This window comes from Myxine glutinosa, chromosome 9 (assembly GCF_964187855.1).
Source record: "Myxine glutinosa chromosome 9, kmMyxGlut1.1, whole genome shotgun sequence".
Taxonomy (NCBI): Eukaryota; Metazoa; Chordata; class Myxini; order Myxiniformes; family Myxinidae; genus Myxine; species Myxine glutinosa.
This window is the reverse complement of record NC_136269.1, coordinates 65,923,090-65,940,449: the sequence shown is the minus strand read 5'-3', so window position 1 is coordinate 65,940,449 and position 17,360 is coordinate 65,923,090. Positions and strand designations below refer to the sequence as shown.

The following is a 17,360-nucleotide window of genomic DNA, read 5'->3' as shown; positions in this document are numbered from 1 at the left end:
CGGTGCCACCGAAGCAGCTTCCTGAGCAAGGGTCCCATATTTTGGGCTCACCTGGAACATAATTCAGGTGAGATATTAGCATCGCGCGGTGTTCGTCAGTGAGTATGTCTTCTCCGAAACTACACCCACGATTTCGATGAATCTTGACCACAAACTTTGTCGAACTCCTGAGAACCAAGGCCTCCTGATGCCTTGCAAATCCCATCAAAAATTGCATATTAAGTACGCCAATTTAAAGGTCAAAGGTCATTTTGATTGTGGGATCACTATGATTCACTTCTCACAAAGTATTCACCTTATTTCGGTGTAACTTGGGAGGAATAATCTCTGCATGGTGCTTTCACAAGTTTGTTTAAATTTACATCTTTCATAGGTCATTCACACCTACCAACGGTTGCCTGCCTCCACCAGGTAAGCCCAGAGGCATTGCCCCTATTTTTATATTGCTTACATTAACTACATCGCACACCCATTGGTATACAAAAACATTAACTTTTAGAGAATGAAATGGGGGCCATAAGACATCTGCACCACCCTGTACATTTTTCGTCATTGCATACACGAGTTTACATGAAAAATGTATGATATTAAAAATGTTTCTGAAGCTGAAAATCCCGATGTTCAACACTGGAATTGTTTTTTTCGTGATTCTTCAGCAGTGAGAGATGGGGCCATAAACGATATTTCAAAAAGTTGTGGACGAGTTATGACAAAACTTAGTGGGCGAGTTGGGTAGATGACAAGAATAAGCCGATTCGATTTCGGTTCAGGTCCGGATCTGGATCCGGCCTATCGATGGGATCCAAAAGGTAAACTGTTCAGCCTGGTGGGGGCATTCTCTCGACCGAGTGCTGTTCCAGTTAAAACTGTATCCCATTGTTTCTAATTTCACGCAATATATTTCAAGCAATAAACCAACACACTCAGAATAAATTACTAGACAATTATTTTCCTCCAGCAATGCCCTAGCCGAGTGTATGTAACACTTATCAACTATTATTAACTGTTACTATTACTAACTATTATTAACTATAATTATTACTTACTAGGGCATTGCCCGTACGTGGGTGCCCGTTCCGTGGCCAAAAAAAAAAAAAAACGCTACCCGTACGCTCTACCCCGCCCGTACGCCCGTAAACAAAAAAAGCAACGCTCTTCGCTTCCGCCCTTCGCTCTGACTGAATTGGGAGAAATAATGCGCATAAGAAATCGAATTACGTACCGTAATGGCGGTCAGCTCGTAACGCGCTCAGCTCCGCTCGTCTCACATCGGCCACGCCTACGCAACAGAGCGTTCTGTGATTGGCTGCCGGAAGATAAGTCGTCACTGTCCGGAAGTTCGCAAATCGCAGTTAGGATGAATCGTTTTAATTTAATCGCAGTTTGAATTCGTTTTAAAACATAGTTTAACGGCAACATAGTTTTCCAACGTGAAATAAATGAATACGCTGTCAAATGTGCCGTCCGAGGCAGAGTCTGATCGCCACGTTCGGCACACGTGATAGCTCGCTGCTCTCTGATTGGTTGAAGCGTTTTTTGGACATAGCTCGGTAAGTAATTGTCCGATTAATATGAAACCTTGAAAAGGCACATCCTCGGGTCCCCAGCAATATACCTGGCAAGTTTCAAGTATATCGGACCCGTGGTTGTCGAGAAACAGCGGTCACAGACACACAGACACACAGACACACAGACACACAGACACACAGACACACAGACACACAGAGATTGCTGGAATTATAGATAGATGCATGTAGACCCTTACTGTATTATTGAATTAATGTGTGCCCTGCATACACACATACAGTCACGTGAAAAAGTAAGTGCACCCCATGTAAAGTTTTGACTTTTTCAACATATTTCAACATACAGCTATTTGATCTTCATTTCCACAATATTGATAGATAAAGGTGATATAACATAACAAATATCATGAAACATTTACATTTTGTATTCCATTGTATAATTTAAATAAACATAAATGCAAATTTCGCATGTGGAAAAAGTAAGTACACCCTTGGCTCTAATAGGTGGTATTGCCTCTTTGGCAGAAACAACCTCAGGTAGGCGTTTCTTATAACTGTCTACCTGTCTCTGACATCGACTGGGAGAAATTTTTGCCCACTCCTCTTGTAGAATTCTTTCAGCTGTGCGATGTTTGAGAGGTTTCTTGCATGCACAGCTCGTTTCAAATCCCCCCACAACATCTCGATGGGATTTAGATCCGGGCTTTGACTTGACCATTCCAGAACCCTCCATTTCTTTCTTTTCAGCCATTCCTTGGTGGATTTACTGGTATGTTTCGGGTCATTGTCATGTTGCAAGGTCCACCTTCAGTTGAGCTTCAACTTTCCAACAGATGGCCTCACATTATCCTCAAGCACCCTCTGGTACAATGAACAATTCATCGTGGATTATATGATGGTGAGCTGCCCAGGCCCTGATGCAGCAAAGCTGCCCCAAACCATAAATATTTCCACCACCATGCTTTACAGTTGGTATCAGGTTCTTGTGGTCAAATGCTGTCTTTGGTTTTCGCCAAACATGTCTTCTGGTACTGTGGCCAAATAGCTCTACCTTTGACTAATCTGTCCAGAGCACATTGTTCCAGAAGTGCTGGTCTTTGCAGAGGTGTTCCTTGGCAAACTTTAGTCTTGCCCTGATGTTCTTTCTGGACAGCAAAGGTTTCCTCCTGGCACACCTCCCATGTACAGACTTGGCATTTAATATGGAATTTTTTTTTTTCTTGACTTGGGTTTACTTTCTTAACTCAGTATATCAATCTGGTGAGTTTCTTTTACACTTTGGTGATTTATTTGTTAAAAGAACCATGTCACTGATTGTCTGTCGCAGCAAGAAGTCAACAACAGGATTATATCACAGGTGGCGTGGCAAAATGTACGGACAGGTGCATTTGATGATTGGCTTCACAGTCGGGTTAGAGTCCCTTTATATACAGAGTTGCGACATAGAGGGTCCGGAAAAATCTAGTCACGTGATTGCGTGGAGCCATTTTGAGTCCATCGCGGACAGGATCAGGATCGGACGCATACCGGTCAGCGTTTTAACATTCCCGCTGTACGCAGCGTTCTCATTCGTGTTTTACATCGATTTTACGACAAAATGACAGGTTGTAGCACCTGTGGGTGCACAAATAGAACGGAGAAGGGATTCAAGATGTATAGATTTCCATCAGATGCTAAAAGACGGAAAATCCGGGAGAACAGAGTCAGTCGTGTTGGATGGAAAGTAACTTCTTTGTCAGTTCTCTGCCAGGTCAGTGTGATGGTGGTAATGGTCCCATATGCGTATATTTGTGTGCTGCGAGTGAGACTGGCCTTTGCTTTGGCTTTACAGGCTTGTTATCCATTGCTCGTGGATTAATTAGCACTTAAAGGGGAAGGCATCTTTATTTAAAATTTGAGCATGTATAGTTGTATACTCTGTTTTGAGGTACATGAATCAAAACTTACAAATTGTTGTTTATATACATGTACCAATGCCCTCTGCTAAAGGCACTTTCCTGCCTGTGGTAGTTAGTACTCCAACAAGTGAATGACATGCTTTGTTTTTAACAAAATTATGTAATTTGCTATTAAAGTGGAAGGTTACAGGTTCACGGTTTGAGTATTAATCGTAAATGAGTTCAAAGCCTTTCACAATGGTCTCTGAGACCTTCGTAAAACAAATAATAAAATAAGTTTTATTTTTTGTACTTTCACGTGGAAGATAGGATTATTGTCATTCAAAATTTTCAATGATGCTTCAGAAAGAATTTGCTAGAAACCAATTCATGCCAGTGATACAGTTGTATACCACAACTGAGAAAGGGGGGGGGGGGGCATGCATTGAATGTATGTATTTGTCTCTGTTGATTTGAATGTGTGAGGACATTAACTTGTGTTTGTGTGTGTGACTTTCAATATATAATTTGTAAGTGTGTGCATTAGCACATGCGTGTATGTGTGTTTGTAAATATGTAATTTGTATTTGTATTAGAGATTGTGTGTGTGTGTGTGTGTGTGTGTGTGTGTGTGTGTGTGTGTGTGTGTGTGTGTGTGTGTGTGTGTGTGTGTGTGTGTGTGTGAGAGAGAGAGAGAGAGAGAGAGAGAGATATAGAGGGGGCCGGGGTTATGGGGGCTAATCTATTTTTGGTGGGATTAATATATAAATCGGCAACATGCAGCAAAGTTTAGATTAATAATTTAAATATGAAAATTAAACAAACACAAATATATACCCACACACAATAAACAAGGTCAAACAACTGCAGAAATACAAAGATAACTCTTAACATTGTATTGTACATGTACATGTATAAGCAGGGAGGTGAGAGTTCGAGTCTCGCTCTCGCCTCCCTGAAATTAAAATGAGGCTGAAATAAGCAGCATGTGTACCTGTCTAGTTCATTCCTTCTTTGTCATGGTTCTAAATGTCTGTGACTGTTAAATCACAACCAGCTCTGTGATTTTCTTCTTTATCATATGGCTCTTAGTTGTCATAAATCTTCTATTTTGTCATCTTCACATAATTTGTTCATTATCAACATGGAAAAGACCATTCCCATCTCTCATACATAGAGAACATAATGGAATACACGGTTCAATGCACTAGCGCCATACGGCGGCTCCACACTGAATGGACTCAAAATGGCATCAAATCGTTAGTTGTCGCTACTCTCTCTATAAAGGGACTCTAAGTCGAGTATACAAGGGTTGTTGCGTTCTGTATTAGTGGAAAACAACTGCTGCACGTCTCCAAAAGTTATTGCCGCTTCCTCTGGAGATGGTCCGTCAACTTGACAATGCTGTTTGTCATTGAGTGGTGGCTTTACGAAATTACGGCATGAAACAGCGTGCTATTCCTCGGCAGTATGGCATCACTCATGGTCAGGTGTCAAAGATCCTGAAACGAAATGCTCAGAGGGGTGTCCCTACTCCAATACCGAGGCCAGGACGTCCCCGCAGAACCACAAGGAGGGATGATCGCCAGCTGCACCGGTTAGTCCGCAATAGCCATACAAAGTCAGCTAATCGGCTTCGGGCTGAGTGGCAGCAACTGACAAATGTGCCTGTATCCAGAAGGCTAGTCAACCAACGACTGGTTCAAGCAGGCTATCTTGCCAGGCGTCCCCTGAGAAAGCCACGCCTGACCAGACAACACTGCCAGCGCCGATTGCAGTGGGCCAGAGAGCACCGTCAATGGCAGCCAGGACACTGGAATCACGTGATCTTCAGTGACGAGTCTAGAATTCTGGTCTATCGTCAAGATGGCCGCGTCCGAGTGCACAGACAAGTGCATGAAGCCTACAACAAAGATTGTATAGTGCCAAGAGTCCAAGCTGGAGGTGGTGGGGTGACCGTTTGGGTTGCTTTTCATGCAGGGGGCAAAACTGACATGGTTGTTCTGAATGGAAACCTGAACCAGTTCAAGTACAGGGCCATTCTGGAAGAAACATTGCTTCCATTTGCTCGTGCAGCCTTTCGAGGAAACTTTGTCTTCCAAGATGACAATGCACGGCCTCATCGTGCTCGCATGATCCAACACTTTCTTGCTGACCGTGGTGTAGAGCATATGGAGTGGCCTGCCATGTCCCCGGATATGAATCCGAGAGAACTTGTGGGCAGAATTAACGCGTCAAATCGACGACTTGGACCAGCAGCCGACCTCTGTGCGTGAATTGCAGCAGGCTATTGTCACTGCATGGCAAGCGATTCCTGTCCAAACCTTGGCAAATCTCGTGAACAGCATGCCTCAATGTGTACGTGCTCTCCTAAATGCTCGTGGGGGTTACACGAAGTACTGAACTGTAATTTTACTGTCCATAATCCCAGTCGTAACTTAACTTTTGTTTTTGTTAAAAAAAATTTTGCCTAATGTGCAAAATAAAGAGATACTTCTGGAAAACGTACAGAAGTTTAACACAGTACTGTCCGTGAATCGAGTTCGATATCAGTTTACATCACTTTCAAGGATCAATATATTTGTTTCGAAATGTCAAATGTGGTTTTTGTTTCTTTTAAAGGTCACATTAACAAAATCTAGAATAATTTCAACATAATTCCAATGAACTTTTGGTTCTAAGACATCTTGAAAAGTAGGTTCACCCCCACAAAAAAAATATTCCATATTAAATGCCAAGTCTGTAGATCAAATGTGTGCATCGTCTTTCTAATGGTGGACTCGTGCACTTTGACATCAACAGTGGCAAGAGCTACCTGTATGTCCCGTGATGACATTCTGGGGTTCTTCGAGACTTCTTTCAGCATCTTGCGGTCTGCTCTCGGGCTGAACTTGCTGGGGTGGCCTCGCCTGAACAAGTTGGCAGTTGTTTGGAAACTTCTCCACTTGTAGATGATCTTCCGGACAGTCGAATGATTAATTTCAAATTGTTTGGAGATCTTTTTAAATCCCTTCCCAGAGTCGAAGGCATCTATAACCATCTTTCTGAAGGCCTCAGAGAGCTCTTTTGATCTAGGCACGGTGACGCCGCACACGTCAACAACAAAGAGCAAACCAAACTAAATGTCTGAGGTTTAAATAAGACAGATTCCTCCAAGATCCTCTCAAACGATGTTCTAATCATTTGCACCTGAGCTGGTGCACCTGATACAAATTTTAGGTATTTGAAGTAGTGATAAATGTAGGGGTGTACTTACTTTTTCCACATGCGAAATTTGCATTTATGTTTATTTAAATTATACAATGGACTACAAAATGTAAATTTTTCATGATATTTGTTATATTATATCACCTTTATCTATCAATATTGTGGAAATGAAGATCAAATAGCTGTATGTTGAAATATGTTGAAAAGTCAAAAACTTTACATGGGGTGTACTTACTTTTTCACGTGACTGTATGTGCATTAATCGCAGTTGTAAGTCCATCATGTGTCTCCTCATTAAAATGTGACCCCTGTGATCAAGTCAAGTCAAGAAATAACCGAGGTGGACACTCATATTTTATGATTTCAGGCTCACAGCTCGCTCTGATCTTTTCACCAACAACTCAACTTTTATGTGAAAAACATCCAGCATTTATTTATTTTATTGTCAACATAAAGTTTTGCTCCTTTGTTGTTTTTTTTGCTCTATCGGAGCGGTCAGTACACAGTAAACCAAGTTAACTTGATGGGATGAACAAGACTAACTTCTTTAAACTGCTGCCTCACGGCTTCGCTGTCAACACAAGCTCGGTGTTCTGACTACAATCAAAATACCTCACACATCTATACAGGTGTAGGAGCAAGACCTGCCAAAATAGCTTTGAAGCATTTACAGCAAATGAGGTCTCCAAACAAATTCTCCGAACAAAAAAAAAACAAATTCTACTGAGGTCTCTGAACTCAGTGGCGTGACCCCAAATTTAAAGATCTAGTATCGACGGCGAACCTTGGCACGGAATAGAAAACACACAAAAGTACCTTCATGCACAATATAATATTACCAAACGCTCGCAGCATCGTCCCCTTTGCCAATCGATTTCAGGTTTGAAATCAGGGGGGGGGGGGGGAGGGAGGAAAACTCAGGTAATACAAGGAGAGCGAAGATGAGAGATAAAGCAAAAGCAATGAGCCCGGGATTGTAGAATATGTTGGGAAAAAAAAAAAGATTTGCTTTGTGAAAATCAATTACAAAAATGGAAAAGAGAAATAGGTTCAAAGCCAACCAGCGCATTTTTACCCTCACATCCTATCTCGCCATGTTTACGTCTATCCATACGTTGCCTTTTGAAACGCCCTGTTCGATTTTTCACCTGTTAAACAAAAATTAAAAATACAAAGGGGAATAACTTTTTTTAAGCAACAGCAGCACTATTTGGGTGCGGCGTTACAATACAGAAAATGACAAGTGGTTCGTGGCACGGTCTCGAGGAGCGCACGCTCACCTCCGCATTGCCTAGCTTGGGGTTGACTGCCGAGATAACTATAAACCGCCATCCTGGTGCTTTCGCTGGCAGGGCCATCCCTCTCCGAGTGTGTCGTCCCCCTAGTATGGGCGTTAAGCCGGTGATGCCATCAGCCGTTGTCGTTGGTGTCGGGGAGGTGAATTATTGCCGGCACCACGAACGGATCAGAAATTCCCGCCTGGACGAATTGACCAAGTGGTTCGATAATATTTTGGAGGAAGAATAAATAATCTATTTTGGGAGTGCGTGTGTCAAAACATTCAAAAAATGCAAAGTTTACAAACACCAAGTGAGCGTGAGGGGCAAGTTGTGGAACATCAAGCATCAATAAAAGGAGAAGTCCCGCGTCGCCCCTTGCAAAGTAATCATTTTGTTGAGGGCAAAGTTCAGCTCCTTGGTTCCTATTGGTTGGAGATCGGAAACGTCGGCAACCATCAGGTCCTCGTGGTTACGCAACCGGGAAACCGCCGCCTCCCTGCACAATTCACGCAGGTCGCTTCCGGCCCAGCCGTCGGTAGCCATGGCAACCGACGACAGAGACACGTCATCATCAAGGTCTTCGTCCTTCAGCACGAGGTTGAGAATGGCGAGACGCTGATCGACGCCCGGTGCGGGGATGTGATAACGTTGGGGGAGCCGGCGCAAGATGGCCGGATCCACGTCCTGCGGGCGGTTGGTGGCCCCGAAGACCACGACCGTGTTGCCGTGGTCCGTCGTCAGCCCGTCCCACAGCGCCATGAACTGAGCTTTCATCATGGCCGTGGCCTCGTGGTCCGAGGACGATCGACAGCGGAGGAAAGCGTCGATCTCGTCGATGAAAATGATCGTCGGCTGCAGCTTCAGCGCCAATGAAAACACGGCCGCCGTGAGCTTCTGCGACTCTCCGTACCACTTATCGGTCAGAGTGGAGGGCTCCAGGTTGATGAAACGACATCCGGACTCCCTGGCGGTGGCTCTGGCCACGAGGGTCTTCCCACAGCCTGGTGGACCGAACAGGAGCACGCCTTTAGGTGGCTGGAGCAGAGCCGACCGCCGGGTAACGGAGCGTTTCTGGATGGGCAAGATGACCGTGTCCCTGAGGTCGGACACCACCAAGTCCAAGCCGGCGATATCGGACCACGACACGGACATGGAAACCGGGTCCACCAGGTTGGTGGCGATCACAGTCTCGTACTCGTTCATGGGCAGACCCCGCACCCCTAGGCTGGCCATCACCTTCTCCGCTTGCTTTTGCGCCTCTTGTTTCTGCCTGCGAGTCGGGTCGAGGGCGTCCACGGCCCAGCGGACTGCGTAGAACGAAACGGCGCCGAGCAAGGACAGACGCAGCACCAGCGACAACATCTCGACGCGCCCGGGGACGCGGATGGCCCACTCGGGCATCTCGCTACGACGACAGATGACAGGTCGCACCTGGAGAAACCGGCGGGGAAGTCAGGTGGGAGAAGGCACCGTCCGCACACGCACAATGAACCGCCACCATAACCTTGTGGCTTGTGCTCACGCGACGGAACTTCAGCGCTCGCTTAATCCTTCCCTCGTTTCATGGACTCCTAACTAAAAAACACAAAAAAAAACACATTATTAGGTCTAATAAGATATCTTTACGAAGCAAAACATTGATGTCAGAATATATCAATTAACAATTTAAAAAAGATTTGTGAAAAACGAGAAACCATCCAACCTGTTGATTATTAATGTGATACACCTTCATACTGTACACACTAACCCCTCCCTTTCATTTTCATATTTATAAAACGTTTTTTATTTTTAATTGAGAATTTATTTGAACTCTTAATATAAAGTATGGCATATGTTAGTTAACATTACTGGAGATTTTGACAATACACCGCCTTGTGGTAACCTAAACACCTTTATCTATTCCGCAATCTCCCACAACATTATTCGATGCATATTATCGGATTTTGTGAATGGCAGGATGGTCTAGAGTACTAGACTCTAGATATACGCACATTCGCCTCTAAGCTTCCGAGCGTGGGTTCGAATCCCGACTCAGGATTATAAACTGTCATCCTGGTGTTTCACTGGCACGGTGATTCATCAACGTACGTCGGTGCTGTATTGACCATTGTGGACCCCCATTTTCGGAACCATTAGAAAAGACGTAAGTTGTCTTTCACGCAGGACAGCTGCGTGTGCTGGAACCGACACGTATATCTTTGGTTTCCCGTGCAGTGACGTCATACGCAGGTAAATCTCTGCATGGCGGAAATGAAATGAAAACTACAACATGACATGATTATGTAGCGTTTAAAATACATGTACACCTTTAAAAGTTCGTTTTTAAAAAGTAACAATTTTGGTCGTTTCGGCCCTAAAACTAAAGATTAACAAGTGTGGCTTGGGCTCTGACGCCATTGGCATTGTGGATCCAATCCAATCCAAGCCGGGACGGGTCGCGGAGGCGTGTCCATCCATCAACACATTCACGGTAATTCATTCTATTTTGTAGTTTGTCAGTGGAATTTGCAGTACAACTGTACAATCTATACTATTGTAAAAACTAGCAGAGTAGCCACTGACACGAGGGTTGGTTTGCACATTACTTGCTAAGAAAGTGTAGTCTGTGTTTTGCAAGAAGACAATATAATATGTTTGTGGGGTGTTCGTCTAAAAGGTTCTCGGTCTAAATGGTTTAAACTTCAAAGGGTCTAATGTCAATAATGTAACTGTCTAACTTTGGGGTCATAGAGTTGTAAAGGGTCTAACGGGGTATATAGGGTTCTAAAGGGCTCCAATGGAGTCTGTAGAGTCTACTGGGGTATATAGGGTCGAATGGGGGTATATAGAGTCATAGGGTTCTAACGGGATCTATATGGTCTATGTGGTCTTTGGGGTCAAAGGTCTAAGGGGTGGGTCGAACTAGTCTAAAAGGTGTAAATGTTTAAAAGTTGATTTTATGCATTCATTATAATTGTTTGTAATTACTAGTGCGTGCCCGTACGTGCGGGGAGGTAAGTACGTGGACATACGTACGTTGACGTACGTACCAAAAATAAGGCCTCACTGTCCGGAAGTTCACATATCGCAGTTACGATTAATCGCAAATTAGTTTTAATGGCCAATTCTTCAATTAGCGCCAACATATTTTGCCATTTTGCAATTTCATCGCAAGGAAAAGCACAAAGAGAAGAGAACAAACAAACACGCGGTTCCTTCGCTGTAGCTTGACCGTACGTGCAAAAAAAAAATTAAAACTTTCATCGCTCCTTCGGTCTTCGCTCTCGTCCTTCGCTGTTCCTTCGTTCACGTACAAAACGTATGTGTTTGCTAAATAAATGGCCATAACTTGTTTCAAACCGCAAGGCAGAAACAACAAACACACGCGGTTCCTTCGCTGTAGCTTGACCGTACGTGCAAAAAAAAAATTAAAACTTTCATCGCTCCTTCGGTCTTCGCTCTCGTCCTTCGCTGTTCCTTCGTTCATGTACAAAACGTATGTGTTTGCTAAATAAATGGCCATAACTTGGTAACCACTTGTCCGATTAATAGCAAACATTGAAAAGGCACATCCTCAGGTCCCCAGCAATATACATGGAAAGTTTCACTTAGATCGGACCAGTGGTTGTCGAGAAACAGCGGTGACAGACATACACACAGACAGACACACAGACACACAGAGATTGCTTGCATTATAGAGAGATTAGACATAGTCAGGGTGCAACTGACGTTAAAACGGCACGAAACTAGAACGGTACTCGGTAGAGCGCATACCTCTGCCAGGCTGAACAGTTTACTTATTGTATCCCACTGACAGGCCAGATCTGGATTCGGACCCTGAACCAAAATCGAATCGGCTTGTTCTCACCTAACCAACTCATCCACCAAGTTTTGTCCGAATCCGTTCACAACTTTTTGAGATATGTTATAGTATAGATGTAAATAGTAGTATAGATGTAAATGCTAATCCCACTTTGGACACATGAGAGCATTTGACGGGACACGATGAAGAAGAAGCACAGTAGAAAGATGTCGACCCATAACAATCCAAATTGGCTTTGTGGCACGACACTTACGAGGAAGTCGTCAAGTATGACAGATGTGGGATAGAATAATTGTCCATGCACAACGTGTCAATGTCCTAAAATAGTCATTGACATCACATCGCATTAAAAAAAAAAAAAAATTGCTGCCCTGAAGGTGACATCTGAACTATATAACAATGGACAACAAAGATTTTGCTACTGGGGTAGAAACACATGTTCTAGACTAAATCGAGTTTGCTGATTCTGAATCTGAAGTCAGAATTTTCTCAGCACGTCAGGATTTTGAGTTATACCTATGGTACAATTACAGTAACTCGCCATGGTGGGTGATTTTGAGTGATCATAAATTATTATTTTTTGTATTTTTGTTTCAATTAAAGCAATACAACTGTTGCAGAATATTTTTTCTCATAAAAATAGCTTTAGAATGTACTTTAACTGATTAAAAATGGATGAAAACTGACCAAGCTATGAATTTTTAAGTAAAAATTTCCACGCAGCATTACAATTTTGCGTGCCGCTTCCGTGCTGAGGAGTTGATAACTTGATACTAAAATGTTTAAATGCAATGTATATATTTTAAGAATGTATCGAGTTTCGAATTCATATCATGCTAATAGTATCTATATATTTTCAGGTTATAACCTAATATATTTTTCTGTATATTTTCAGGTTAGGCATATGTTACTACAGGTATCATGAATAGGTGAGGCTGTGTGAATCACCGTGATAACCTTTGTTATATCTGTAGGAAATACACTCCACGTAGCCAGCACGAGAACCTTACCAAGAGGGTGAAAGCTGCTTTCAAGTATTTTTTAAATGTAAAGTTGGAGACTAAGACAAGAGCTGGGCACCTCATGTTTTCTGCACTGTGTGTAACACGGGGATTATGCAGTGTTACGGATTCGTCACTTCCGCCTCTGTTGTTGATTATTTAATTGTAGGATTTTTCGTTTCAGGTAATATTGTTGTTAAGATTTTTGTTTGAAATGGAGATGACTTTAGTAAAAAATGTTTGTGAAGGTAAAAATAAATGTTTGTGAAGGAAAAAGGAAAAACGCAGCAAAGAAACCAGAACGGAGAAGAGGAGAGAGGAGGAGATCAGCAGGGAAAGGAGTAGACAGCTGTGAGTCGCATCGAGGCTGTAAGCGGACTTTTTTGATATTGGTCGCGAATGAGTCGAGGCCTCCCGGGAAAGGAATTGCCTGCGACATCGTCACATATTGTGATTGCAATTAAACCTGTGTCTCAGGTTCGGAGGGAAAGCAAGCCCCTCCATTACAAGCCGATCCGCCATTTTGTTCTCGAGGAGACCGTCCGCTTGGTGCATTTTGTTTTGTCATTGGGATTCCCATCTCGACATCATTGTGTTGATCACCGTTGGTTTCCATATCGGCTCAATTCCTATATCGACCTCTCACCTCATAAATCCTCATCCACCGCCGTGCTGATACCTGCCTATTGTTTTGCCGTTCTGCACGATTTCGACCTTCAACCAGCATGGGGATCCATGCACAGACTTTGGGGAATGTTACATTCCACTAACATTTGGCGTATCGTGAGTATATTGCTTTGAGAGCATTGAGGGAATGATGGTACCATCATATGTATTGTTCATTTTTTGCAAGTGATATTTTCATGGTACTTTCTTTAATGGTGTTATTATTTGTGGGAGTTCTTAATACAATTATTTGTTTTGTTCTACAATTGCATTGGTGTGGTTTTGCCGTGGTTTATTAGAACACTAAAAATAACAAATCTTTCTGCCGTGTTCCCGCTCGAGACTCTGAGGGGCACCATAACCGGAGTTTGGGGAGGTAACACATAATAAGTGGTTGAGTGGCAAAAGGAAGGGAATGCCTTTTGCTGTGCCAATGATATGGCGTGAGCCTACAAATCATCACTCTGACTGCTACTTTTGTATGACAAATATTGCTGGTTTCTCAACAAAAAACAAGTCAAAAATTGTATATCCAGATTGTAAGTCTGCTCTGAAGCCGGTCCCCCATGACTTTGATTCTCCTGTGTCAGTTCCACCAGCAGCTGCTGCAGATGAAAGCGATGACAACTCTGACGATGCTGTGGATGATATGGATGAACTGTTTGAACCTGAGTCTGAAGAAAAGAAGCCACACTTGCTAAATCAAGAAGAATTAAACGATCTGGTGAGAGACCTGTCATTGTCAAAGGAAAAGGCTGAAGTGTTGGGCTCCAGACTACAGCAAAATAATCTCCTCGAGGAAGGAACCAAAATTTCCCACTTCTGTGATCGCCACACAATCTTAGCTGCCTTTTTAAAGATATAAAATGATATAGTCATACATTGAACGGGTATTTTGCATCAGATTTCCATTGGCTTTGCTTGGTTTGAGTGTTATTCACGATGAGGAACCCAAACATCTTATCAATGTCGAAGAAAAATTATTAATTAGGTTTCATGAAGGCTGTCACACATACGGTACGCGCCTCCCTAAAAAGCTAGCATTACGTAATTTTTGAATGGCCCCGTATTGGGGTTAAACAATCTGTGACCATGTGATGCTTGTTCTGATATAACCATGGGGTGGCTGTCATGGATAAGTGTCCAGTTAATCTTTCAAGAACTCTTTAAATGTGCGTTTCCCAATCGGCCCGTCACCGGATTTTGTCACAGGTTGTGACCACAGTACGATCATTCTTGTTATAATCCGTGTGCCGTCTATTTATTGACCACTATGTGAGATAAATTGATGGCATGATCTTGCAAATTATCTTTAATGTGACGTGTTTAAATGAGAAAGGTACCACTTGAGCACATGCATCTCCATCCTTGCTGTGAAGGGCATGGAATCTGTGCAATTGGTCCGGTAGCTTTAAATTGGGTATGGGCTCTGCTGCCCTAAGCCAGAGCAGGTGGCACCCACTGGAGGACATGGTCAAAGTTAGAATTTGGGTTCTCGTTGTCGTTATGTTAGTGCTGTTGTTGTTAAATCACACTTCTCTCCCCACCCCAGGAAAATTGTCCTCCTCACCTCTGAAGACCTGAGAGAGGTGGGGCCAAGTCCTTTCAAACTTTTTGGGAGTTTTTGCATGTGTTTTGGTTGGTAGTGTAGATTAAAGATGGCCTCGTTTTCCAGAGCCTCCTCTAATTTATTGGTTAGGACCTTGGTTGTGGTCGAAGGTTACGAAGTACGAACGAAATCAGCTTTTGTCTAAAACCAACATGTCTCCTGATTAAATGGTGATCCATGGCTGCAGTGTACTACCTACAGATTTAATGGCAGAAACACATCCTCCCTGCATGCTTGAACCTAGGAACTTCACTATACTCTGAAACCGCAACAATATTTTGTAGTTCCGATATTTCAGCAGGTCTGTTTGAAGTTCCAGCTTTCTTTGATAATGGATTCCTGAGATCGTACAAAAAAAAATTAGGATACCACTTCACCGATTGTGTTAAGGCCCGAAGAATGACGCGTTTCTTCTTTCAGAGTCTGCTATGGAGGTCTGTACAACATTTAATCTTTGCATCACTGAAAGATAGAACCTAAAACAACATGGGATTTCACTCCATTCATCAACCTAATTGTAGATGTGCAGCAAATAACCAATTGCTTATTTCACTCTTTATTGTGAAAGTCTGTACAAAATGTCATCTTTCTCGAACTTTGCATTCCTGAGATCTCAACACATGGAACAATTTAGGATTTTACTTCAACGATGACATCACTTGTGTAAGATAATGCCCAAAATTTCCAAATCACCAGTTCTGTGTCAGTATAGGATGCCAGAATATAAATTTTGCTTTCATGACAAAATTATCTCACATAGTGAGACTTTCCTTCAGCTCGACATTTGGATGAACAACCCATTGATCCTATTAATTTAAAAATAATCTCAATATGACAAGCTATAAATTATTCCTATAACAGTCAATGAGACTCTTCGATGATCAATTTTGTTTCCAAGATGACACGGGCAGCTTCCACTGCGACGAGAAGCGCATTGGTCCGAGCTGAAAAAGAGTCAAGTAGTAGAGGTGATGGTAGAGTTGCAGGAAGGGCTTGGCCTTCAAATTTTCTCTCGGTCTCCGTTGGCCCCAGTGTGCACCAAGATAAATTTAAGTGCGCCACCGCAAGGCCACAGGCACATTGCAAGCCTTCAATTTCCCAAAAAGATTCCAGTGGAGCAGAAGCAGGCACCAACCAGTGATGATGTATCCTGAAAAAAGTACTCTGTTTAGAAATGATGCAGTACAAATACTAGAACGGCACTCGGTAGAGAGGATACTTCCACCAGCCTGGCAGTTTATGTTTTGTATCCCACTGATAGGCCGGATCTGGATTTGGACCTGAACCAAAATCTAATCGGATTGTTCTTGTCACCTACCCAACTCATCCACCAAGTTTCGTCATAAATCGTCCATAACTTTTTGAAATATCATGTTGTATATCCGGCCGTGTTGGCGGCAGGAAGGGCATCCGGCCGTAAAACATTGCTTCAAAAAGGGGACCGAAAAACAACAACAACCACGGTCCCCGAAAAAGGCCAACCCCCGCTTGCGGGGAAAAATGGCCTCTAAAGGTGTTTTTTTTAATTTATATATATCGCTTTTCTCACGATCTCTCAATGGTGAAGAATCGCTTTAAAAAATTAAATAACTCCCATATCCGAATCCATATTCAGATCTTCACCAAAATCGCAAGATTTGGTCTTGTTGCACGTACATCCTGCCCACCAAGTTTCGTCCAAATCCATCCACAACTTTTTCAGATATGGTAGTACTATGTATCGTTTTTGGCCTTATCTCCCAATGGTGAAGAATCACTAAAAATTCTCGTAGCTGGATCCAGATCTTCACCAAAATCTAATCATTTCGTCCTTGTCACATACGCTACATCTCTGCCAAATTTCGTCTGAATCCGTCCACAATCTTTTGAGATACCCTGTTCACAGACAAATAAACAGACAGAAAGACAGAGGCGAAAACATAGCCTCTATCCACCTTCTAGAACGGCACTCAGCAGAGCGGATACCTCCGCCAGGCTGAACAGTTTACATTTTGTATCCCACTGATAGGCCGGATCTGCATCCAGACCCGAGCCAAAATCTAATCTCCTTGTTCTTGCCACCGACCCAACCCATCCACCAAGTTTCGTCCAAATCCGTCCACAACATTTTGAAATACCATGCACATTTCAAACTTTGAAACAAGCATTATTTATCGTTTTTGACCCTATCTCTCAATGGTGAAGAATCACTTGAATAATTCTATTATGCATATCTTAACCAATATATAATCATTTCGTCCTTGGCACACATTCAACCTGTCCACCAAGTTTCGGCCGAATCAGACCAAAACATTTTGAGATACCCTGTTCCCAGACACAGATACAGGGGTAAAAACACAACCTCCGTCCACCTTTTGTGACGGAGGTATCAAGTGCACAATTACTCTGAGCT

At 42.9% G+C, this 17,360-nt stretch overlaps 2 protein-coding genes and 1 long non-coding RNA gene across 6 annotated transcripts in view; 1 reads left to right on the top strand and 2 right to left on the bottom strand.

Moving 5' to 3' along the window:
* Nucleotides 1–7,034: 7,034 nt before the first annotated feature.
* LOC137414010 (outer mitochondrial transmembrane helix translocase-like) lies at nt 7,035–10,117 on the bottom strand. 2 transcript variants are annotated; one of them, XM_078784407.1, is made up of 2 exons: nt 9,979–10,117; nt 7,035–9,465 (listed from the first exon to the last, which is right to left on the bottom strand). In XM_078784407.1, exon 2 carries the CDS (start codon nt 9,289–9,291, stop codon nt 8,236–8,238), a length of 1,056 nt encoding a protein of 351 aa, XP_078640533.1. In that variant the 5' UTR covers nt 9,292–9,465; nt 9,979–10,117; the 3' UTR covers nt 7,035–8,235. The 2 variants fall into 2 exon arrangements, with proteins under 2 accessions (XP_078640533.1, XP_078640532.1); XM_078784406.1 differs by having other exon boundaries at nt 9,882–10,000.
* Nucleotides 10,103–15,151, top strand: LOC137414012 (uncharacterized). Of its 2 annotated transcripts, none has more exons than XR_010981800.2 (2): nt 10,103–10,360; nt 13,950–15,151. It is a non-coding gene; the product is annotated as an uncharacterized LOC137414012 (long non-coding RNA). The 2 variants fall into 2 exon arrangements; XR_010981799.2 differs by lacking the exon at nt 10,103–10,360 and adding an exon at nt 11,310–13,476.
* Nucleotides 15,152–15,508: 357 nt separating this feature from the next.
* MKKS (MKKS centrosomal shuttling protein) overlaps nt 15,509–17,360 on the bottom strand; it is a 22,856-nt gene continuing 21,004 nt past the window's right edge. For both annotated transcript variants that reach the window (XM_068129065.2, XM_068129066.2), the window contains exon 8: nt 15,509–16,118. In XM_068129065.2, the coding sequence (XP_067985166.2) occupies nt 15,830–16,118 (289 nt within the window). In that variant the 3' untranslated portion in view covers nt 15,509–15,829. The remainder of the gene's footprint in view (nt 16,119–17,360) is intronic.